Source organism: Mustela nivalis, assembly GCF_964662115.1.
Source record: "Mustela nivalis genome assembly, chromosome: 6".
NCBI classification, from domain to species: domain Eukaryota; kingdom Metazoa; phylum Chordata; class Mammalia; order Carnivora; family Mustelidae; genus Mustela; species Mustela nivalis.
Genome location: NC_139025.1, coordinates 101,687,803 through 101,714,443, shown reverse-complemented (window position 1 = coordinate 101,714,443; position 26,641 = coordinate 101,687,803). Strand labels below are relative to the sequence as shown.

The following is a 26,641-nucleotide window of genomic DNA, read 5'->3' as shown; positions in this document are numbered from 1 at the left end:
AATGTGGCTTGATTCCAGGACCCTGGGATCATGACCTGAACTGAAGGCAGAGGCTTTAACTCACTGAGCCACCCAGGTACCCCATAATAAATTTTTAAAAAGATTTTTATTTATTTACTTGACAGAGTGACACAGAGAGAGAAGGAACACAAGCAGGGCGATTGGGAGAGGGAGAAGGCTTCCACCAAGCAGGGAGCCCAATGCAGGGCTTGATCCCAGAACCCTGGGACCATGACCCCAGCAGAGAGCAGACATTTAACGTCTGAGCCACCAAGATGCCCTCAGAATACAGTTTTCACCCTACTGGGACTTATGGTATACCTGAAAAGACATGTGAAAAATAAGCTTGGGATTTTCCAACTCCTAAGGCTCCATAGTTGTTTCATATTTGTCAAGATTTTGATTTAATTTTCGTTATTTCTTTCTGGCAAATTCCTCCTTGATCTTTCAGATCCATCTGGCCCACCACCTTTTGTGTCACCACACCTGGTACCTACCTCATTTCCGTAATTATGATGCACAAATGTTTGTGTTTACTTCCCCTAGTAGATTAGTAATCTTCTTGAAAAACTCGGTTTGATCTCGTGTGGGGCCCACACAGGACATTTAAGTGGAGGTTTTCAACAAATGTTTAACATAAACTTTAATAACAGAACTTTGTGGAATATATAAATAGGAGCATTTATTAGAGAGATATGAAAGTGCCAAGGATTAACCAATCACTAGAATAAAGCAGCTCATGATAACTGTGTCCTTTTAAAAATAGTACTGCTATGGATATACCACCACACTGGCTTTCATTTAGTACTTTTGTTTTATTCAAATGCCAAAACATAAGTTTCAAGATACAAACTGTAGTTATACTCGGTTTGTTTGATTTAAAAACATCAATTATGCTTTGTTAACAACTTCAAAAACCAAATGTAAGCTGTTGTGACTAAAATGTCTCCCAGTCCATTTCTGGAGGATTACCCTTATCTATTTAGTAGCTACTCCAATTTTCACTCTACAAAAAGGAAAACAATGATGCTATAAAGAGAAAGATAATAAACAGTTATAATATGAAAGACTTCCTGAGAAGAACTTTAACCATTAGTAGAGACTAAGAAGGATATCTGTTTCTGTTCCATTTTATAGCAACCAGGCTTAAACATTCTGCAAAAGTGCATTTCTGGTCCTACCAGCCATAGATAACTCACATCAGTTATTACAACATAGAAAGCCCAATTCTTCATCAATAGGATTTAGAATTTGTGAACAGCTTAGTTCTTTTCCTAAGAAAAAGGGGGCAAAAGGAAAACTCAAGAATCTATAAACCAAATAATGAAAACAAATATTTAAGTGTACTCTGATTTAAACAATTTCAAATGAAGTTTAACTGAACACACAGTATGGAAACTTGTATCATCATTAAGCTTAAAAGGTACCCAAATATTTTGGTATTTATAGAATCAAATGAAGTAACTTTCATTATTAAGCCCCTCCAAATTTTCCCAGTTTAGTTTTGTTCTATAATGGAGGTTAACTTATATTTTAGTGTGGACACAGTTATTTCTGCTGATAGAGAAGTATAGATTTTCTTTAATGTTCTATGAAACCAAGGAATTAGATATACAACACCAAAAAACAAAACAAAACTAGCTGAACACTTTACATAAGTGCACAGTATTAGGATAGCACATGGCTGTTACTATGACTGACGATGCATGCTACTTTCAGAATTAAATGGTCTTTTCCTGAAGATTTAAGGCAGAGTTCAATTCCATCTGCCAAGCTCATGATACTAAAATGGACCAAAGATGGAAAATAAATCAGACAAGTCAGAAAGGGAATGGCCTTTTCTGTAGTACCAATTGGGAAATTGGTATCATGCATTAGCAGATAAGACTAAGAACACAGCTAAATAAATCAGCAAAATATGGTTTTTCAGAGTACTTTTCCATGAAATTTTTAACTACTTAGAGATTATTTATTGCAATTTTCAAGATGAATAAAATTCCAATATTTTCAGGCAACAGATATGGGTAAAAAAAAAAAGGTTAAACTAAAAAATGGTATCCCAATCTTCAATTTTAAAGAATTTATTTTCCCATTTGTAGAGTAACATTATTGTAAAATCCAGTTATTGCAACACCTGCATTGCTTAAAGGAACTCCTAAGAATTTTGTTAAAGCATATTTTTTAAAAACTGAACCAAAATAATGTACATTTTATCTCTGAACACTGTGTCATTAAAGTCCACATAATGTCCTCTGTATAAATCAATGTGATGTTACGTAATATACATGATCTGATTTTTACATCCTAAAGGCTTCTGACCATGTATGATATCCAAGATAGATCCAATGCTTTTAATGTCAGACTGTAGAGACAGTTACGATCATAAACAAAAGAAGGAAAAGTTTTATATACAAGACAGAAGTCTGACAGTTTAGCTATTTGCTGCATCTGCCTGGCGAGGCCATCCTTCTTCTTCAACTCCAGAGTCATATTCTTCTTCAGAGGATTCTTTCGTTGGAGCCCTATCATAAAAAGCCATTAGGTTTTTTTTTTATTTAAATAAAAATTAGGGGTAAACATGTTTTCTAGACTCAAAATAATAAATTAATCCACCTAGCTAGAAAAAACACGCAAAAAAGGAAAATATTAAGAGCATTTTTAACATTCAGATTTCTTAGTAGTGAAATACAGGAAATACTGAGAACTGCAAAACTAAGAGTTGTAATTTTCCCAATATTTTCCTTAACAAATTTATTACTGACATAAATTGACAAGGCTTCAACTGCAAAGTCTTAAAAAATCCATTTTTCCACCAAAAAGGCTGAACCTAGTATTTCAACTCAAATCCTTGACATTTAGCATATATCTGTAGTAAAGAAGTCAATAGCTTCTGAGCAAATCTGGCTTGACTCAAGTTAGCCAAAATTATGATCAGAATAAAATTTTTCATATATTGTCATCAACCAATAAAAGATTATGTCTCTGAATCAACTATCTCCTAAGTTATCTCAAAAGATAAGCAAACAAAATATCACACCTTGTGACTTAGTTAAAACAAATTTAATTTCTGGTATGTAACATTAATATCAAGTGGTGTATTATATTCATTGAAAAGATCAGGGGTCAGTAAACGACAGCCTGCAGGCCAAATAAAGCCCATCACTTGGTTTATTAAATAAAGATTTAATGGCGCACTGACATGCTCATTCACTGCTAATTATCTGTGGCTGCTATTGTGCTCTGAGGGCAGTGGTGAACAGCTGCAATACAGACTGTGTGGCCCTTGAGTATTCATCTAGCCCTTTATAAGCAACTCTGCTGACCCCTGGGATAAACAGATGAAGCAGTGAAAGATGGGTCAATCTGTCAACCAACATGATAATACCAAGAGAAAATTTTGTGAAAGATCTGAAACCAGTTACTCATAAATGGCAGAATTAGCAGCAAAGTTCATTTAAATCTCATTTGGATGACTTTTCTATCTCTTTTGAGACTTCTTCCTTAGGGGAAGGCTAATTTTAAAGAAATTTTCAAAGACTCACAAAATACTATTATTTTGTAAACCAAAATTAGAACATCTTTTCCACAGAAAATTTATGAGATTATGGCACTTTTATGAATATAAGGATGCTCATGAAATTTTTGTGACAGACCAATAAACCATAGCAATAAAGAACTGATCTTAAGTTTTAGATTTGTTCAAGCTTGACAAAACACTTTACCGGATATATCCTGGTTCCTTTTTCCCTTCTACTACTTCTTTATCAACTTCCACACATACAATATCAGAATTAGGAACTTCAAACATTGGTTCTAGTAACAGCTTTTCCTAAAGAGGTAAGAAGTAATGAATTATATGGAAAAATGTTAGATTTTTATTTTATGTTCTATAATACTTATGCTCTATATGCCACCAATCAAATTAATTAATTTAACAAGTATTACTGAGTCCCTAATTCTGTAAACCAGGAACTGAATGTTGGAAAAAAAAAAAAAATCAATATAAAAAGCTTTCATACTCTTCATATTAAAGCAGCTGCTAACTAAATTCAGAGAGAATTCATTCTGTAAGGGAAAGCTATTTATCTATAGCTCTGTCTACTTAGGCCACCATGCACATATAGTAAGACTGTACCTCTGGATTCCGGTGTTACTCAGAATTCTTGGCATATTTTATTTCCACAGAGATCGAATGGTAATTCTTACTTTGAAAGTGATTTAATCCTAAACCATCTCTACCAAACTCTTCAATTTTGAACTATGACTTCAAATAAGCATTTGTTTCAACAGAGCTGCAGATCTTAAGGAAAATACTGGAGTACGTAAAAATTTCTTTTAAAATGTTAACTATGGGGCATATGGGTGGTTCAGTCATTAAGCGTCTGCCTTTGGCTCAGGTCATGATCTCAGGGTACTAGGATTGAGCCCTGCAACAGACTTCCTGCTCAGCGGGAAGCCTGCTTCTCCCTCTCCTACTCCCCCTGCTTGTTGTGTTCCCTCTCTCACTGTCTCTGTGTCAAATAAATAAAAAGGAAATAAATATGTTAACTATATGACCTATTCTTGTAGTTTGCATGCTTTTAAATCTGTCTTTAATCAGTAACACCTGAAGTCCAGGAATTCATTAGAGAGTACAATCTCAAACTGTCTGTGGTAAATGTGTAGTTCCAATCAAAAAGTCCTATTATGATGAGAGAAGTAATAATTAGCAATGAAATCCTTAAAAGAGAATAGGAACATATGCTTGCTTTGGGAGCACGTAGGAAAATAGTAACCCACTGTACAGCCAGATCTGGAAAGCGAGGGAGAGAACACTATAAATAGAGTAGGTGATGGCTGAAAATAGGCTGGGTCTCTAGAATTTTAACAGAACAAAAAACGGGAGTTCACAAGGTGGCTGGGTGGCTCAGTTAAAGTGTCTAACTCTTGATTTCAGCTCAGATCATGATCTTGGTCATGAAATTTGAGTGCTGCATTGGGCTCCACGCTGGGGTGTGGGGCCTGCTTATGATTCTCTCTCCCTCTGCCTACCCTCCCACCCTGCCTGCTCACACTCTTGAAAGAAAGAAAGGAAAGGGGAGAAAGAAAGAATAGTGAGTTCATATCACTGTGAAGAATTTAAGAGCAAAAAAATATCATGGTATCTGCAATTTAATTTCAAACAGACAGGAATGAGAATTTCAATGGGTCTGAGGAAGTGGTCTAGGGAGGTTAGTCAAAGGCCCGAATACAATTTTCAAATTCTCCTTCCCAGAATCCTGATTTTCTCTATTTCTTTAATGTTATTATGTCCTTTGTTGCAAATGTTTGCTTATTTATTTCTTGGAGGAGAAAGAGAGGAGGCAGGGAGGGAGAGGGAAAGAGAAAATCTTAAGCAGACAACCTGAGATCATGACCTGAGCCAAAATCCAGAGTCAGATACTTAACTGACTGAGCCACCCAAGTCCCCCTGTTGCCAATACTTCACAGTTCCTTTTTTGTAATAAAGAAAAATATAATCTATGGAGACAAAATAATAATAATGATCACAAGAAACAACTCCAGGCCACTTCCATGGATATATTTCCAAAGTAGTAACATGGAGACTTAATATTTATAAAACCAAGAGCAAGAAAATAATCTAGTAAAGCCAACTTACCATTATGGACCGAAGACCTCGTGCACCTGTTTTTCGTTCCAGTGCCAATCTGGCAATAGCTTTCAAAGCATCCTCAGTAACATTAAGTTCACACTACAAATACATAAAAAGAAACGAGAACTTAGATAATACTTTTGTTTTCCTAATATAACCATGTAACATTTGATCTATTAATTGTTACTACCTATCATGATTTCTAGCCTTTGTAGAACAAAAAGGGACTAACGCCCTAACTTTACAGATAAAAAAGTTCAAGCAGATTAAGTATACTGATTCACTATTAGAACCAAGGATCAGAATCTTTACATCTTGATTGACTCTGTCCCCTTTCAGACTAAAGCATTTTTTGACCATTACTTACTTCCTAAAAAAACACTCATCACTCATTTTGAAGAGTATTACTAACCCACTCATCCTAAAGAACAAAGGCAAAGCTTTAGACAAACCTCTCTAAATTACCACAAATTTCAAAACAAGAGTTCAAATTACTGATACTTTATAAATATACTAAAAAGAAAGATTAACATACTTTGGAACACTACACTTCACAAGACCTTGGTATGAAGCAAATTATGGTTATGAATTTCTACTTCCAGAAAGTGTAAAATTTTAGCAAGGTAATTATCTCTCATGGTGCTTTACACCCTTGCCTTCAAGCACTTGTTTCTGTCAATTAGCCTAAGAGAAGTAATAGTATTTTGAATCACAAGTTTCTCATTAGTCCTTGAAGAGGTTTTCTAGATTAACATGGACTTTCCAAGACTTTATTCAACATTTATTGGGCCCCTACCTGTATACTAGAGATGAAATGTGGAATTACCACCTTTGCTGTCAAGGAACTTAAGTCTACTGGGTGGTGATGAATTAGCAAACTAGCATTTACAGCAGTGTATGCACAGTGGTGCTAAGGGAGCACCAATGTGGAGACATTAAAAAAGCAAGGGGACCAATGAAGGATTTAAGGAGAGGAGTAAAATAACTAGCTTTGCGTTTATTCTTTCATTGGAATATTATTAGATATTTATTAAGATATTTATTAATATTTAGAATATTTAATTAATATTTAGAATATAATAAGATATTTATCATTATCATTAGATATTTATTAAGAACTTAAAATCTATTTTCTGGGCATTATGTTCAACAATATAAAAATGATCCATTCTGGAAGTAAAATGGAAGACAATGGTATTTTGGTGGTGGTGCTCAGAAACAGACTTGAGAAAGGGAGACTTTTTAGGAGCTAAAAGCATGGGTCAAGGTAAAGAATGATAAAGGAGCTTGAGGTAGTGATAGCAGAATGAAGAGAATGAAACTAATTATTTAGTCTACGGCCATACCACCCTGAACGCGCCCGATCTTGTCTGATCTCGGAAGCTAAGCAGGGTCGGGCCTGGTTAGTACTTGGATGGGAAACTAATTATTTAAAGACACAAAGTTCATAAAAGCCAAAACGTATGCTGTATGACTGGACGTCTGGGCTTGTGGGACTGGATGTCTGGCTGCAGAGAAGTAGATGAGGAAGGTGAGGGAACTTAAGACAGAAGTATATAAAAGTATACACAGTATCCTGCAACAAAAGCATTTAACACTTTAAGGCTGAAAGGACAATCCTATGTGTCTGACTTAAAGGGTTGAGAATAGGCTGCTGCCATAATCTCCCTCTCTATATATCCCAATGATGATTTTAATAGGAAAAAAACAAAGCCAGCTCTTAAATGTCTAACATAACACAATCTGCTTTCCCTCTTTTCTAGATCCATATTTAGTGAGAAATAGGCTGGTATTCCAGATAAGCAGGATTGTTTTTGCTTTTTAATTTATGCAGAGTTTCAATAACAAAACCCCACAAATTGAGTATGAAAAATAAAAATCTAACCTTATCCATGCTGAATAAGGCCTGGTACTGAGGAATAACAGCATTACGTGGCTCAGTTAGTATTTGTACAAGTGTTTTCTCATCGAGACTATGCAAAGGAACTACCACAGGCAACCGTCCCACAAACTCAGGAATCATGCCAAATTCAATGAGATCTCTGGCTTCTACGTGACGTAATAATCGATCTTTTTCTTCGATGTCTTGGTGAGTATTTGATTCTCCACTTCGGTTGGCAAGGTCTGCAGCAGCCGCAGCCCTTCTGCCTTTTCCCAGATTAGAAGGTGTTCCAAATCCAAGATACTACCAAAAAAAGACAGATATTAAAAATCGTAGAAAGAAGTGACACTGTATTAAGTACTTTGCATACATGCCTCATGTGACCTTTGCAATATATGAAAGTCCTAATATCATTCGTATTTTACAAATGAAGAAAATAAGCTTCGAAAAATTAAGTACCTTGACCAAGTTCTCCTTGCTATAAGTGGTAAAGTTAGGATTTGAATTCAGACCTATCTGCCTTTAGAACTGAGAACTAAACCACCATTTAATAACCAATTCTCAAAGAATGAATTCTAGTAAAAATAGGTAGGTAAAAACTACGAAGGGAGGTCCCTTAGAACTCGGATGATGATGCTGTAGGGATTTTCTGAAACTTCTAAACTAGTGTGGTTTCTAAAATGTGTAAGAACTTAAATCTAAAATGTGGTTTCTATAATGTGTTAAAATGGAGACAGTAATTATTTTGTAACCAAAATTAATTTTGTAACACTGTAAATAGTACTAGTGCCTATGGAACAAGTGCCCTTATAAGAAAATTATGCTTAAGTGTCTTAAGTCACTGCTAAGCATCCTATTAAAATCATGATTTGAGGTTCCACACATCAACCTACGTTAGAATAATTCTGATTTTATAAAAAAACATATAAGAATGACATTAAAAAAGAAGGCTAACTTTGCTGCAAACGTCTGGGTATTGGGGATCCTGACTGGGTCAGTTGGTGGAGCATGCAACTTTTGATCTCAGGATTGTGAGATCAAGCCCTACACTGGATGTAAAGATTACTTAAAAAAAAAAAAAAAAACCCAACAACAAAAAAACACACCCCAAACCACACACATACCCATTGCTTTAAAAAAAAAAAAAAAAACAAAAGGCTGGGTATCTTAAGATGTATGGATCCTACTTTGGTTCATATAAAAGAACTATACTCTAGGCAATTGTCAGAAAGTTTAATTTTAATATGTCCTACAGCTTTTGTTGAAAAAAGCAGCTCATGATATGTAAGAAAACTGCTTAAGTCAAAAATTCATTGACGCTCTAAGCTGTATACATGAATAGTATATCAGAAAGAAAAATACTTTCCATTCAATAATTTAAACATTAGTAAGCTTTTATTATGTATAAGCATATATAATTTAAAAATATATTTATTTTATATAATACAAACATTTACAAAGCCTTATTATAAAACACTGGGAATACAAACCTAAAGATAGCCATTACCCTAATGGGGCTTATTCAGAGTGAGAACACATGAAGGAATTAAAGTATCACAGGTGCAATGAAAGACAACCATCCAGGAAATTATAGCAGTAGACAAGAGGGAAAGGATGGGGAGGAGGGGCAGGAGGTGATCACGAAAGCTTCACCAAGTTTTAAAAAATGAATATAGATTTGCTAACTGAAGTGAAGTAGGGGAGGGCATGAGCAAAGGCAAGAGGAATAAAACTTAGGAGTGCAAGCAGCCTGGTATGGTTGGAACATAAGGGCATTATTTAATATTGTACCCCTGGTTTCCAACAAGGGCTGATTAAAAACAACAGTCACATGCACATATTTAATTCTCTATAAAATCACTGTTGAAGACTCTCTTACCTCTGTGTCTTTTCCATAAAGATCTATATGATAAATTCTTTTTAAATCTGTGTTTCCTGAAGACCAACCTCATATGCTTCCCCTTTCAGGTAATAATAACTAGAGCCCATGATTTCTCCCTACTTTTCATTAAGAAGTTCAAATGACCTAAACCTGCCTTCTACATGTTTCTGATCTCTTTTTTGACATCACTTTTAACTGTTTTTTTTTTCCTACATGTTTCTAGTTTCAAATTCTTTTTGGAAGCACTAATTTTAATTAGGTATCAGAACATGATCCTTGCCTCTGGTTACAGATTTCTAAGTAAACTCTACACTCAACATGGAGCTCAAACTCTCAATCCCAAGATCAAAAGTTGCACGCTCTTGAGAGAGCAGCCAGGCGCCCCCAGAATTTTGAATATAAAGTTATCTCCCTCCCTCTCTCTCTCACATACAAAGAAATAATTTCTTCTTTCTAATTAGTTAGGCTAATTCATGTGAAATTTCAAAAGCAATAATGACATAAATTAACTAGTATGAAAAATTAAAATCTAACCGTATCCATGCTGAATAAGGCCTGGTACTAAGGAACAGCAGCATTATATGGCTCAGTCAGTATTTATACTAGTGTTTTCTCATCTAGGGTATCCAAAGGAACTACCACAGCAACCATTCCATTAGCAGTATTACTTTTTTACTGCTAATAAACTGCTGTTTAAACAAGTGGGTGCAAAGCCAAGGAGACTTAAAGCAAACAATATAGCAGAATTGATCTATGACAAATTTATTTAGATAGAATATATATAAAAGAAATCATTTGTGGCTAGCTATTATGTAAAACACAAAACATGGAAAATACTGGTGTGTTTGGGCTTCTTGACACTATATTGACATTATATTTTATTGAAACCAACATAGGTACTGAGCATGTACCTGCAGATATGAAGAATAAGTTCCAGTTAAAATCAAGACTATTTAAGTTAAAATCAAGAATGTGGTTTTTTGTTTGTTTTTGTAAAAGATTTTATTTATTTATTTGACAGACAGAGATCACAAGTAGGCAGAGAGGCAGATGGGCATGGGGGGAGGGGGGAGCAGAGAGCCCAATACGGGGCTCCATCCCAGGACCCTGAGATCATGACCTGAGTCGAAGGCAGAGGCTTAACCCACTGAGCCACTCAGGTGTCCCTTTTGTTTTGTTTTTTTTTTTTAAGATTATGCATTTGAGAGAGAGACAGAGAGAGCACAAGCAAGAGGAGGGGCAGATGGAAAGGGAGACACAGGCTCCCCACTGAGCAAGGAGCCCCATGTGGGACTCAATCCCAGGACCCTGGGATCATGATCCAAGCAAAGGCAGTCCCTTAACCAAGGTCCCCCAAGGGGACACCAAGGTGCCCCCAAATCAAGAATGTTTAAAAAACATCTATAAACCTAAGTGGGATCACAACCCTTCCCCTAACCCCCAAACTGGCTGCCTCATTTTGTGAATGTCAGAGGTGACCTCTGAGAAAACTCCTGGGTGGAGGAAATGGAGAGAAGCTCTTTATTAGGCTCCAGTGAACTGGGCGAAAGGCCTGAACAGAAATTTTACTGATGTGATGCAGCTACCTCAAATTATAAAAGAACTCCTCAGATAAAATATAAAACTGAATAATTAAGTTACACTTTAAAAATGAACTTTAAATAGATGATCTTTAGAAATCTTTCAATTCACCATTCTGAAATTTAAAAACAAACAAACAAAAAAACCGACCACCACCAACCTAGGAATATATTTCTGGTTATGCTCTAAAAAAATCTACATTAAAAATCCACAACTGGAAACTGACTATCCATTCTCTATAACTTCAAATGTGCACTACCCTATAACCCTTCAGAAAAACTCACCTTTTCATTTTTCCTCCTGCTGATGATTCTGTCTAAGCCATTGAAAGCACCAGATGCTACAAATAGGATGTTTGTTGTATCAACTTGTACTGTTTCTCCACGTAACTTGCGGGAATTCTTTTCTGGAACATTAACTATCGTGCCTTCTAGTAGTTTTAATAACCCCTAAATAAAGAACAAATGACTTAGAATCATTGTGTAAGTATATTATTTATTTTACTTTAGAAAATGGGATTCAAAGGGGGAAAATAATACGTGGTTATGGTCAATGAGCGTAATTAACGAAAACTCCCACATTTCTACAACTAACATGAAAATCTAATGCACCATCATATTAATAATTTGTAAATTTCTTTGGAATAGTTACAGACTCCTGATGCACTCAAGAAATAGTCAATGTGAAAGGTTGCTTTTGATGGCAAAGACCTAATTATGACCTAAAGACAGAAGTGACTCTGTAAGATGGTACCCAACCATGGTGGGAACATTCAAAACTTGAAAATAGTTGATCTGTCTTCCATAAGAATTAAAATTCTATTCTATTCCTGGTGTTAAACTTTTAGACTACCTATATTTTGAGATGCTTTTATAAAAAAATTACCTAGCACATTTTATGAGTGTGACCTATGTCTCAGTCAAAATAAAAATGAAAGCAATTCTCCTTATCCTGTATTTTATATCATAATTAGTTACCAATAAAAAGTCAACTTGGCCACTTGATCATTAAGACTTCAATTATCATTCTACATAGAATGAAACACGATTTTATCTATTTTATCCTATTATCTAAGTGAAAAGAATAAGATACATGTACATACTTCATTTATGTCTAGTTAGAACCAGAACGCTCAAGTCTTCTAGAAATGTTTAACTGGGCCTCTAAAGAATAAAATCAACAAAAATCAAATTCCATTTTTTCTATCTTTTCAAATATTTTTATTTCCTAAGAAAGGTAATTTGGTACTTCAAATAACCAACAGCTTTCTCTTAGGATCTGAACTACTTTAAAATGGTATGTGGAGTTTGGGGTGAGAGAAATAAACAAAACAGAATCTAATTGAATGTGAAACCAAACGTACAATATTTGGGAGGTTGATGTATTCCCTTCCTTTTAGTGGGCTTGAACAAAATATTCAACTGCTTACTTGCTGTACGCCTTCTCCACCTACATCCCGTAACTGATGAATGCCTGGCACACTGCCAATCTTATCTACTTCATCCAGAAAGACAATTCCTATAATTTAAGGAGGATTCTATTTATAATATGAAAAAGATACACACAAAGATAACCTCAGTTTTAAAAGACTAGGTAGCTACAGAGAAAGGTTATTCAATCTTTCACCCTTACATATACAAGAGCTTAACTTCATAAAAATACACTGCTCTCCCATTCATAATTTCGTGTAGATGTTTTATAGAGTATCACTTGGGTATGATAACCAATTCTTTGACGTTAGTTATCCACCCCACTAATGTTTTCAGGTTCTTCATTCTAGGAAGCTGTGATAGAGGTATAGTGGGGAAGCATGAGATGTATACAGTGCTGGTACTAGCAAAAGTTTAGATCCATCCTGCACCCTCCTTCACTTGTCCTGGCACCCTCTCCTACGCCACCCCAGGATTAGGAGTCTATAGGGGAGTTGGAATAGGAAAAACAATAATAGCATTAAGGAGCTAATGGAATAGTAATTTGGCATGCTTTCACCCTAGTAGTCATCTTAACAACAATAAGACAAAGCAAACTTTGTGGCCCTCAGTATGCTAGAAAATGTTTAACATAGCTATCATTATACAATTACAGAATTTTACTCCTTGACTCAAAAAACAAGAATTATAGTATTTCTTAATATTAGACTGCTTCCCCAATAGACTACATCTGGAGATATACAGCCTATACTGAAAAACATACCTTGTTGTGCTTTTTCTACATTGTAATTGGCATCTTGGAGCAGTTTGGCAATCACAGATTCAATATCTTCACCTACGTATCCAGCCTGAGTCAAAGTTGTACAGTCACAGATAGCAAAAGGGACATCAAGGCATTTAGCTAGAGTTTGTGCCAGTAGAGTTTTACCTACAAATGGAAACAGCAACTAAAAGTTTACTAAAAATATGTTGATACACAATCTGTGTACAACAATGTAAAAACTAAATCTAGTATATAATAAAAAATTACTTGTACATCTTTACTATTATTTAGATTTAATGGTATTTTTTTTAAAAGATTATATTTATTTGACAGAGAGAGAGAGAGATCACAAGTAGGCAGAGAGGCAGGCAGAGAGAGAGAGGGGAGCAAGCAGGCTCCCCGCGGAGCAGAGAGCCCGATGCAGGGTTCGATCCCAGGACCCTGGGATCATGACCCGAGCTGAAGGCAGAGGCTTCAACCCATTGAGCCATCCAGGCGCCCCAATGGTATGTTATTTTTAATAACTCCCATTATTTTATTTAACTTCCATTAAGACATTAGGGATTGGGGTGCCTGGGTGGCTCTGTCAAGTTGGGCTTCTGATTCTTGATTTTGGCTGGGGTCATGATCTCAGGGTCCTGGGACCTGGATCAAAACCATGTCAGGTGCTACACTCAGTAAGGAGTCTTCCTGAGTACTCTCTTCCTCTCCATCTGACCCTCCCCTGCTCACATGCACATACGTGCACTCTTCCTAAAATCAATCAATCTTAAAAAAAAAAAAAAAGTGTTAAGGATCTGCATCAATTCCTCAAATTCAGCTTGAAGCCTATGCAGAAATACTGATAATGTATCCCGAAGATTGGCCTTAGATTTTCTTCTCAAGAGCCAGAATCCCCAATCACAGGACAGAGGTTACAGAATCATTTATACTCTATTTTTTTAATGAGTAATTTTTTCAGAAAGTTATTTACCTGACCCAGTTGGTCCAAGCAGCAAAATATTACTCTTTTCAAGTTTTATGTCATCATGGGAAGAATCCAACACTTCACCTCCTCGTTTTTCCTGAGGTATTTGTTGATTTACCTGTTGCTGCATTGATGCTCCTAAAGCATTACCATGTGGACTAATTCCGGCGATCTGAAGCAATTCTGAAAGAATGCCAAAGAAATTATTAGAGCTTCATATGATTTTACTTGAAAAAATGTCCAATAGCCCTAAATCTAAGAGTGATCACATATTTAGAAAAACTTAAAATATTTTGACATTCTGTCTCACCTAAAAAGAAAGAAAACCTCAAATTATCTAGTAACAAATGTACAACACACAATGATTTTGCAGGGAACCTTAAGCAAAGTAAACAGATTCTTTTCACCCTCCTTATTTATGTAAATCTGTATGAGGAATGCCCTTTCACTTATGGGAAGACAGTGTAAGGGAAAAAGAATAGTGCTAGGCGTAAAAAAGCTTTAGCTTTGGCCTTTGCACTGTATCTAAATAGCTATATGATCTTGGGCAAGTCATATAAACTTTGTTCTGTTTCCAAACCTATAAAATGTCAATAATACCAATCAATTTCAAGCACACTGCTTCCTTACCTATTAGGTGAAAATATCAAGACATGTGACTTCTAGTCTTCTAGACTTTTTCACATCTAAAAATGATTCTGTGAGTCTACAGAGAAACTAAATATGGTAACACTCGTTGGCTCTATCTGAATTTGTGATTTTATAGGATCTCGATTGGCTCTCTTTACCCTCTTTATTAGAGACACAATGCTTAGCTAGATGGGAATGATACTGCTGATGAACTACCAGTTTATAAAGTGGGTGCCTAAAAAACAACCAGCTTTGTTATCACTCAGCTAAAAGTAAAGAAATCTAAGAGTCTTTTCAATTATCCGTATTTGTAAATCCATACTGCTCTTGGTTCTCAGCATCTGAGGCCCTGTGTTCATATCCCATTTATGTTTTCTGGATTTATTTTTAGTTTGTTTCTAATAAATGGGTTAAGAATATTAGTACTTTCAGGACTCCTGGGCTGCTCAGCCAGTTAAGCATCTGCCTTCTGCTCAGGTCCTGATCCCGCGGTCCTGGGATTGAGTCCTGCATTGGGCTCCCTGCTCAGAGGGGAGCCTGCTTCTCTCCCTGCTCATGCTCTTTCTCTGACAAATAAATGAATAAAATCTTTTTTTTTTTTTTTAAAGATTTTATTTATTTATTTGACAGAGAGAAATCACAAGTAGTCAGAGAGGCAGGCAGAGAGAGAGAGAGGGAAGCAGGCTCCCCGCTGAGCAGAGAGCCCGATGCGGGACTCGATCCCAGGACCCTGAGATCATGACCTGAGCCGAAGGCAGCGGCTTAACCCACTGAGCCACCCAGGCGCCCCTAAATGAATAAAATCTTAAAAAAAAAAAAAAAAAAAAAAAGGAGTATCAGTACTTCCGGGGCACCAGGGTTAACTCAGTTAGTTGAGAGACCAACTCCTGATTTCGGCTCAGGTCATCTCAGGGTCCTGGGATCTACCCCCACCTCAGGTTCTGTGCTCAGCAGGGAGTCTGCTTGAGGATTCTCTCTCCCTCTGCCTCCTCCCCACTGACATACAAGCTCACACTCTCTCTAATAAATCTTTAAAAAAAAAAAAGTATCAGTATTTCCTAAAGCTTTATAATTTAAACAAACCAAAAGACAGATTTTCAGCAGATAAAACTACTATTATGGTCCTATTCCATCTGGCTGGCACTTTCAATTATCTTAGAAAGTAAACAGTTATTCTAACTAGCAAAATAGGAATTGGAGGGGCGCCTAGATGGCTCATTCAGTAAAGTGCCTTGGTTTTGGCTCAGGTCATGATCTTGCAGTCGCAAGATCCAGCCACACATGGGGCTCTGCACTCACCAGGGTGTCTGTTTCAGATTTTCTCTCTCTCCCTCCCATTCTCTCTCAAATAAATAAACCTTTTTTTTTTTTTTAAAGAAAGAAATTCAATTAACCTTTTAATTTAAATTGTGCTACATTTGAGAGTTAATTATTAGTGAATAATTCACAATGCTGCGCTTCATCCTGATCCACATCAGAAAAAAAATGCTATCTCCTACATGAATTTAGTTAGTTGTCCCTTAGGTAAATGAAAATTTCTTCTTTTTATTTCAGCAAAATCTAGTTAGAAATTGTAAAAATATAGGATAGGGCTTTGGCCTGAGTGTAGGTTGGCCTAATGGGGAAAAATTATTTAGGTGAATAACTGGAACAAAACTGCAAAAAGCAAATTAACTAGAGTGAAGTCACGGAATAAATGTATTTAACTTAAGCAATGATTTAAGTAAAAAACTGGTAAAGATTTTATTTATTTGAGAGAGAGCACACGCTTGCACAAGTTGGGTGAAGGGCAGAAGGCAAGAGAGAAACCGATGACCCTCACCGCACCTCCACTGAGCGGGTAACCTGATGTGCAGCTTGACCCCAGAAGGCAGATGCTTAACTGACTGAGCCACCTAAGGAATCCCATTTAATTTAAATTAAAAAAAAAAAAAAAAAAAAAAAAAAGGAATAATTTAGGACTGCCTAGGTGGCTCAGATGGTTAAGTGCCTGCCTTCCACATGGGTCATGATCCTGGGGTCCTAGGATCAAGCCCCCAGTCAGGCTCCCCGCCCAGCAGGGGGCCTGCTTCTCCATCTCGCTCTGCCATTACCCCTGCTTATACTCTGTCAAATAAATAAAAATTTTTGAAAAAAGAAAACAAAGAGGAATAATATAAATAGTATAGGTTTGTCATTCCATTTTTTTTTTTTTTTTAGGATTTTATTTATTTATTTGTCAGAGGGAGGGAGAGAGAGAAAGCAGGAGCCAGGGGAAGGGCAGAGGGAGAAGCAGGCTCTGTGCTTAGCAGGGAGTCCAATGCAAGGCCTGATCCCAGGACCCTGGGATCATGACCTGATTGGAAGGCAGACGCTTTACCTACTGAGCCACCCAGGGGGTCCATCATTCCTTTCATTAAAATATACTCCAGAGTAAACTTGAACTAACTTTCCTGTCCTTTTAGTTAGTCTGTTTTTCTCTCAACACAGGAGCAGTTCTCTATAATGAGTAAGCAGTGTATGGTTGGTTGCATGAAGCTCACTGACAATGTGGCCCTGGACAAACTACTTCAAATTTCTGCATTTTAGTTTGCCACCTATAAAAAGGGTGTGAAAATAATAGTTTCTGTCTCACAAGTTTTAGGAAGATTAAATCAGTTAAAATACGTAAAATACTTAGAACTGTGCCTGGCAGAGTTTTATAAATGTTATAGAAGAATTTTCTATCAGTATTGCTATTTTTCTAATATTTAAGTATTTGTGTAACATAGCCCAAATGCAAGCCAACTGTTTCATCTGGTGCCCAAATGAAGAAAAACATGTTCCAATGATGGGAGAATCCATCAATCTTACTGAGAGTAATATGTTGATCTCTGACATGTGATTTCTAAAAGAAACTTTAAAGAATATTTTGATTATGTATCATTTTGCCCTAATGCCCTAACTTTAAAACCTAACCCTCCCCAGAACAAGATGAAACTATACATGAAAATAAATTCTATTTAAGCTTTCAAAATATTACTTTCCCAAGTCATTCAATGTATATAATTACAAAATGCTTTTACCTAAGTTCTTTTGGTACTTGTTACCATTTAAGTTACATTAAATCACTACATATATTTCTTTCAAACTACTCACTAAAGATTTTTCTTTACGAATTCATACTAGTTTCACTAGCTATCTGTCCAAATTTACGAATGTAGTGTGTGTGTGTGTGTGTGTATATATATATATATATATATATATATATATACACATACATATATTTAAAAAAAAATTTTTTTTTTTTTAATTTACTTATTTCAAAGACTGAGAAAGAGCACAACCAGGGGGAGCTGCAGAGGGAGAGGGAGCCCAATGTGGGGCTTCATCCCAGGATCATGATGTAAGCCCAAGGCAGATGCTTCACTGACTGGGCTACCCAGGACCCCTTGAATATAGTACTGACAAAACAACTGACTATATTTTTGAATTAGAAAATATAAATACATGGCCTTAAAGTTTTTTAGGTTTAGACTTAGATTTTTTAGATCTTATAATCTTATATATAATCTAATTTTACTGCATTGTATTTAAAGATTTTATTTATTTGAGAGAGACAGACAGCACGAGAGCAAGGTGAAGGGCAGAGGGAGAAACAGACTCCCCACTGAGCAGAGAGCATGATGATATGGTGCTCGATCCCAGAACTCCATGATCATGACCTGAGCTGAAGGCAGACACTTAACCAACTGAGCCACCTAGGTGCTCCTCTACCATGTATGACATAATCATTATTTCCATACAATTCAAGTGTTACTAGAGACAATGCAATTTTATTACATGTAATAGCTCTTATGCCAGAGTTGATTAACTAGTTACGTTCCCATATATATACAGTATACTTTAAATAATAGATATATAAAATATCTTTCCTCAGGGGAGGGTAGGTGGCTCAGTCCACTAAGTATCTGACTTGATTTTGGCTCAGGTCATAATCTCAGGGTCAAAAGACTGACCCCCTCATCAGGCTCTGTGCTAGCTGAGGAGCCTGCTTGAGATTCTCTCTCCCTCTCTCTCTGCCTCTCCCCAGGTCATTTGTGCTCTCTAAATTAATTAATTAATTTTAAAAATAATATATCTTGGTTCAAAGGCAAAAAGTACCAAACGTATAAGTGAAAGGTGTTTACAGGGGTTTATCCATTATTTGTTCATTATTTTAATTACTGAAACAAAGGCTGTGTGAATCTTTTTATGAACCTTTACCATCTGTGCAGCAACTACATAGCCACCTCCAAAGGAAGGGGTGCAAGACATCAGAATGGCCATAATCCTTAAGGTCAGGTCCTTCTATACCCTCCATCAGACCATATGATGCTTAGAGGGGCAATCCAGGGTTGAAAACAGTGAATTAAGACTTATTCATAATTTGCAAGACTATCCAGGTTTCATAAACACACACACAAATAAAAACTGTTTCTGGTAAAGGAAAGCTAAAAGATAACCTGCATCCCCTAAAATTTCTGGTACATATAAGCAGGCCAACTCTAATTGTATGGGGGAAAGAAAGATAAAATAGCAAGTTACAGATTAAAAAAAAAATACTATTCCTGTTAATATGCATGCAGGTCTATATTTATAGAGAAAAACTGTATGTATTTTATTTCTCTGCACTACACTTTAGAAAAGATGTTTATGTTACAAATATCTGAAGTAACCCAACATACACAAACTACACAAATTAGCTATGAAAAACTGTTACAAAGTTATATATAAAAATATACCACGTATCATAAACATGTTCATATAACATACAATTATCTTTCTTGGTAATACATGAGCAAATAGAGGTCTACCATTGTTACTGCTGACATACTTCATTGAGTTAAAAGGAAGAATTATTCCAGAGGAGGACCTGAGGAGAGGTGACTTACTTGTAAATCTGTACTCATCCTCCCGTCTTCTTATTTCTAACTCTAAGAAACGACAACATGAAAATATGTATTTGTTTAGTTTAGAGGAACAAACAAGGAATATCTCACTTCTTGCCCTCTTTCAAATATACATAAGAATGTGTTCATTGTTTTTGTAGCTTTTCACAGTATGAAAGAATCTATGTTACATCCTTTCTATATTAAAAAAATCCAAATGTATTAACAATGAATGTCCAATTGCTAACATTCATACTTGTCAAATACTAAGGTGGTATTTAAAAAAAGGGTAGTATTTATTTAAGTCTTCAACAAAAGTTTAAATCCCTCATACCATAAACACATCATTTGCCTTCCCAACCTAGAATGGAGTACCATTGATTTGCTGACTGAAGGGAGCAGAAAAATTTCATTTTGTTTCATGACTAGACAGTGCTATTTGGATTCCATAAACATGAAGATTCCATGTCTTCCATTATTATGGCTTATACTTTCTATAAATAAAAAACTGATACTACCATAACTATCTTACAGTAAGTTCAACAAGTGAACTGTGAGCTAGTGAGTCACCAAAAATAATCAAAAGATATTATATTTTTATAATATGTAACTATTCAGAATTCCCCCAAATTATAAAATGATGACTTAAAGAATGTAAAATGATAGATTACAGGGGTGTCTGGGTGGCTCAGTCGTTTAAGCATCTGCCTTCAGCTTGGGTCATAATCTCGGGTTCCTAGGATCAAGCCCCACATCTGGCTCCCTGCTCAGTGGGAAGTGTGCTGCTTCCTCTGCCCCTTCTTCTCCCTGCTTGTACTCTCTCCCTCAAATAAATTTAAAAAAAAATTTTTTTAAATAAATAAATAAAATAAAATGATAGATCATAGGCCTAAGTAAGAAATCAGGGCTCCTCACCAATTAAAAATAAACACACCTTAAAAAATTTGCATTTTACTCTATTCATAATTTTTTAAATTATCATTTTATTAATATAACATATTATTATCTACAGTGAATTGAGATTATAAAATGTACTGGTATATGAGAATCTATTATTAATAAGAATTATACAAATCTGCCTTATACTCTGCAGCTGGGCCCTAAAAAGCAAAGAATGCGAGATATGTTCTGTGATCTATCTTATTGTCTATCTTCTATATATCTCTATCTTCACATATCTCTATCATCTATCATCTATCTTCATATATCTCTGACCAAGACACATGATGATTCAGTCATGAGGAATTAGTTGTGGTGAAGTCTACAATTCGAAGATGGTGTCTCAATCTCTACTCTTGTGACTTTCAAACATTTTTCACTGAGAAATACATTTTACTCTGTGACTCAAAACCCATGCACATATGACTGAAAATAAAAGAATATGTAACTACAAATTAATGTATTCTGCTATTTTCTATTCACACCTATTAACTTAAAAAAAAAAAAAAAAAAAAGCTGTTGGCAATCTACCAGAATGCTTTCATGATCCACTAATGGAAAGAGGCCTGCACTTTAAAAAATGCTGTACTATACTAAAAGCATTTTAGGACAAAAGCAAGGAGTTGCAAATAAGTATTTCCTCTAAGCACAGTAATCACCATTTTGGTCAGTTATCAAAACACTAACCTCTAGGTGTTAATGACGTCTGCTTCTCAACCTCTGCTTGCTGTCTCAGATTAGCTGGGATATTGTTATAGATTCTCTTATAATGATTGTACACAGCGACTGAAAGCACCTTCTTAGCAAATGACTGGCCAACAACATACTTGTCGAGGTAGTTATAAATCTGAAAAATGGTTATTAATTAATTACTATGAGCTATCACAAACACACACACACATTAAGTTATGCACTGAGCACATTTGTTTACAGTTTTAAATTTGTACAAAGACTCATCAAAAACAAATGCCAAGGTTATGGCCATAGTGCATGGTATCTATGTAACAATGATTCAGAGTCCCCAAACCTAAGCAGACAAAACACAATTCATTTGTTCTTCAGCTTAGCAAAGTATCACTGTACTCTTCTAATGTTCTGTCAACTTCTATTCTGTACACAATGCCATTAATCCTAATCCTAATTTTTTAAAAAGTTAATTATTAAAGTCACTTAGAATAACTACATATGCCACCATGGGTCTAACAATATCACCATTAGTGTAAAATCATTAAAATAAATCCTTTCTATACCTCTCTCAAACATAGGAATAATATTCTTCACAAAAATAACATATTATAAAACTACCATTTTCAAAAAAGCATTATAAAACTAAAGCCATTACTAGTATGTGTATGGTTGAATATTCACAAACAGTTTTTTCTCAGGCATTAACTTTAAAGCTACTCATTTATCTAAATGGCAATCAAAAAAACTTTACTGTTGGAAACTAAAGCTCTGTCTCATACTTGGATATTGCTAACAGCCTGGAACCTGGGGTTTACTAAATAGAAATTAACTTAACTTCCAAAAATAGTTAAATTACCTATTTTTGAACTCTGATGTCCAAAGTCTACACAAATCAGTGGAGGATATAAAGGTTAATAGCTATATTTTTCATTACACTATTTATTTTTACATGACAAATTCTTTAGTTGCTGACCGTATGCATTTTATTATAGTTTTTTAAAATCCTGATTCCTCACAAATTTTATCCATGAATTATTAAATCTGCCACAGCACATTTGGAGGTAGAGATAAATGCACTGGTGTCTTAATACAGCAGAAAAAAGCTACACTGAGGCAGAGGGTAAGAAATAATCTAAGCAAGCAAGTAGCCAATGGAGCGGGTGATATACTCTGCCATGTTTCATATGGCCAGATCACAATCTGAGACTCTTGGAAGGAGCCCCCACCACAAAAGCCAGAGCACTGTACAGGACATCCCTCGCACACAAGTCGTGAAAAAATTACTTGCTTCCACTGTTAGACTGAGGCTGCTTTATCATAAAGTAGACTAATTTATGGGAGAAATTGCAGGCTGGTATTATTTAGGGGCCCAAACTAAGAAAAATATATCCATAGCTGCTCCATTTTATGGATATAATTTTAGATTAATTTAGTATTAACACTATTTTAATCATCCAACTATATTTCATTGTTACTGAATGCCACAATCATGACAATGGACTCCATACCTAAATTCAAAGTATCAAAATTCAAGTATCAAAAAGAATTGAGCCAGATATAGTCCATATTAAGAGTTTAAGACTTGTTTAGGTACTAGTATTAAGATCCAATATAAATTAGGAGAGGAGAACAATGAAATGTTTTCAAGATAAAGTGCTTAAAGGACTAAGCTAAGACTTATACCTTCTTTGGGGGAGGAGGTGGTTTCTGTTGGAATGCCAATTTTACAGCTTCTGCTGCTGATTCAGGTTCTTTAATTATGCTTTTCTTTGAGTCTGCTTCAGATAGTACAACAAAAAAATGGTGACATTTTTCACACTTCACAAAACGGGTAGATGCTGTAAAAGGAAAGAAAGGTCAGCCAAGGAAAAATAATTTAAATAGTGTTTAACCTAACAGACTCATGGTAAATGAAAGCTATGTACTTGACAAAAAGTAGGCTGTAATTCACTCCACTAGCTATAACAAACAACTTAGTTTATACCTAAGATAGATGATACAAATAAACGAGTTCAGTAAATCATTTTGTTGATTTTCCACTAGGTTCTTTCATTTTGTGATATACTTTATTAAGAGAAAAGATTGGCTGATGTTCTTTCAACTTCCATTCACTAAATTTAATTTAGAAATAACCACTAGAAAAATATTAATCATTTATTTTACTGAGATACTCGAATGAAGAAAATGTGAAAAGTACCACGAATAAATTCTTCTATTTTTATAAGATTTTCTTATGAAAAATTTCAAATATACACAGAAGTTAAAAGAGAGAAATCAATTTCAATCCCTAAAAATGTGAGGGAAAAAAAATATATATATATATACATATATATGTTCTTCAGGTTCTTTTCAAACCTATCAGCATTTTTAAAAACGACTTGGTAAATATATAAAACTGTTTCATGCCCTCCTTATTTTCATTTTTTTAACAACTCCACTAGTTCCTGTTTCTTTGACCTGAAACCCATTAAGAAACTAACAAAATAACATTCTCACTCATATTGACTTAAAGATAATCATACAGCTTTTGAAAACAACATAGGAATAATTAAAAGTGAGGGCAAAAAATTTTGAAAAATTAAAAAATAAAAGTGAGGGTGAAAGGGTTACCTCAGTATCAATGCATCAGCTACAGAATATCCTGTGTTAAGCCAAAGGTCATTTCCTTTTTTTCTCTCTCCTTCTAAAACATACCTATGGGATACAGGTATATGGACATATACTCTTATATCTTCTCCAAGCTTAACTCTACCAATGTAACCAGGGACCTTGGAAAGCACAGAAGAGACTCTCACACAGATTACTAACAGATACAGAGCAAATGATACACAGGAATTAGTTATATGTTGGTAGGTCTGGGTAATACATTTTTAGGTTACCTTTGTATAATCTAACTAGATAGCTAAAACTGCAAAGAAAAATAATTTTTTAAAACCATGAGAATCTCTGAAGGGGTATGTGCACCCCAATGTTTATAGCAGCAATGTCCACAATAGCCAGAATAAGAGCCCAGATGTCCACTGACAGATGAATGGATAAAGATGTGGTATGTGTACACACACACACACACACACACACACAAAATATTATTCAGCCAACAAAAAGAATGAAATCTTGCCATTTGCAATGATGTGGGACAGAACTAGACGGTATTATGCTAAGTGAAATAAGTCAGACAAAGAAAGACAAATATCGTATGATTTTACTTGTATGTAGAATTTAAGAAACAAAACAGATGAACATAGGGAAAGGGAAGGAAAAATAAAAGGAAAACAGAGGGAGGAAAACCATAAGGAGACTCTTAACAATGAATGACCTGAGAGTTGCTGGAGGAGAGGTATGTAGGGGGTATGGGGTAACTGGGTGATGGACATTAAGGAGGGTACTTGATGGAATGAGAACTGGGTGTCGTACACAACTGATGAATTACTGATTTCACCCTCTGAAACTAATAATACAGTATATGTTAATTAAATGGAATTTAAATTAAAGAATTAAAAAAATAAAACTATGAGAATCTCTCCTTTGGAAATATTGTAACTACCTACCCATAGATTACCAGAAAAACTATACTGGTAAGTACACCTACCTATATCTTCACGAAATAATCGAACTTAAAAAAAAAAAAAAAAAGACATGGGGCGCCTGGGTGACTCAGTGGGTTAAGCCGCTGCCTTCGGCTCAGGTCATGATCTCAGGGTCCTGGGATCGAGTCCCGCATCCGGCTCTCTGCTCAGCAGGGAGCCTGCTTCCTTCTCTCTCTCTCTGCCTGCCTCTCAGTGTACTTGTAATTTCTGTCAAATAAATAAATAAAATCTTTAAAAAAAAAAAAAAAGACAATTCTGTATTTCAAAAATAAATCTATTAAGTCAATCAATTTAATATTTATGTACATATTCTTAAACACAAAGTTAATCAAAATTACATTCTGGATAAATTCTATCAGGAAATTTTATTTTATTTTATGTTTTATTTATTTACTTGAGAGAGAGAACAAGAGCACAGAGGGAGAGGGAGAAGTAGACTCCCCACTAAGCAGAGAGCCCGACATGCAGCTCCATCCCAGGACCCTGGCTGGGATCCTGACCTGAGCTGTAGGCAGCCACTTAACTGAATAAACCTATCAGCATTTTTAAAAACGACTTGGTAAATATATAAAACTGTTTCATGCCCTCCTTATTTTCATTTTTTTAACAAAAATGAAAATGCTGCTAGGTGCCCCTAGCAGCAAATTTTTTTTTTTTTAAGATTTTATTTATTTATCGGGGGGGGGGGGGGAGTGAGCACAGGCAGACAGAGGCAGAGGGAGAAGCAGGCTCCCTGCCAAGCAAGGAGCCCGATGTGGGACTTGATCCCAGGACGCTGGGATCATGACCTGGGCCGAAGGCAGCTGCTTAACCAACTGAGCCACCCAGGCGTCCCCCTAGCAGCAAATTTTAAACTAGAAGAGAGATCATCCATGTTTTCTATGTACTGATCACCTACAAATACTAAAGAAAAAGACCAAGCTATTCCAAGTACTTTGGATTCACACAAACCCCAATACCTTATCATCATTCTCCACCAATGGGAAAGATAGTCAGTGCCTTTACTTTAAAAGGAAGCATCACTTTACAGCTATTATTAATGGTAAACAAGTCAAGGATTAAAGGGCAGAGAAGCCTCTGATCTAGTTCAGGCTGAATGACAGGAATATCTGGCTTGCAAACACAAGAACAAAATATTTCTCTAAAGAAATTAGGTCAAAGGGAAAGAGACTAAACAGATTGCATCCCTCTTTGCTTACTTTAGAAGGGTTGTTTACATCCTACTCGAGTATCACAATATCAATTTTACAATGAAACATGTTCAACATATACCCACATTCAATTTTATTTATCAAAATGCTATTTTGGAAAAAAAAAATAATGAGCACTGCAATGTTTATTTTTTACTCCTGAAGACAAGTGGCAAAATCTAATTTTGTTAAATTATCAGGGGATAAATAAACCACTTTCCTTTAAATGATTACTACAAGCATGCTACTGTATTCCTTCATATGCAGAATACTAATCCCAGTAGACACCCTTGTATAGTGTAACAAAAAGACAACCTCAGTAAAAACTTTCTCAGATTTGTTTAAATGAAAGTTCATGACTTTTAACAAGTTTCAGGGTCCAACACGAAATCTCTAAACCAAACAGTAAAGTTTAATTCCTATTGTATAAGACATGTAAGTACAGTAAGCCTTCAAAAAATACTATGTACATAAAGAACAACTAAAGGTTCTACCTTAAATAAAAGTGAGGAAACTATTCATGTTTGACAAGTTACTTAAAAGGCAAAAATACCTAAAGAACAGTATATATGAGTACTTATA

At 35.4% G+C, this 26,641-nt stretch overlaps 1 protein-coding gene across 3 annotated transcripts in view; it reads right to left on the bottom strand.

Moving 5' to 3' along the window:
* Positions 1-795: 795 nt before the first annotated feature.
* Positions 796-26,641, bottom strand: part of CLPX (caseinolytic mitochondrial matrix peptidase chaperone subunit X) — a 42,126-nt gene continuing 16,280 nt past the window's right edge. For 2 of the 3 annotated variants that reach the window (XM_082737211.1, XM_082737213.1), the window contains exons 4-14: positions 22,966-23,120; positions 21,283-21,442; positions 19,660-19,701; positions 14,144-14,320; positions 13,171-13,335; positions 12,407-12,495; positions 11,262-11,426; positions 7,518-7,817; positions 5,639-5,731; positions 3,723-3,829; positions 796-2,522 (exon numbers count right to left, since the gene is read on the bottom strand). In XM_082737211.1, the coding sequence (XP_082593337.1) occupies positions 2,432-2,522; positions 3,723-3,829; positions 5,639-5,731; positions 7,518-7,817; positions 11,262-11,426; positions 12,407-12,495; positions 13,171-13,335; positions 14,144-14,320; positions 19,660-19,701; positions 21,283-21,442; positions 22,966-23,120 (1,544 nt within the window). In that variant the 3' untranslated portion in view covers positions 796-2,431. The remainder of the gene's footprint in view (positions 2,523-3,722; positions 3,830-5,638; positions 5,732-7,517; positions 7,818-11,261; positions 11,427-12,406; positions 12,496-13,170; positions 13,336-14,143; positions 14,321-19,659; positions 19,702-21,282; positions 21,443-22,965; positions 23,121-26,641) is intronic. The other variant, XM_082737212.1, reaches the window with a different exon arrangement.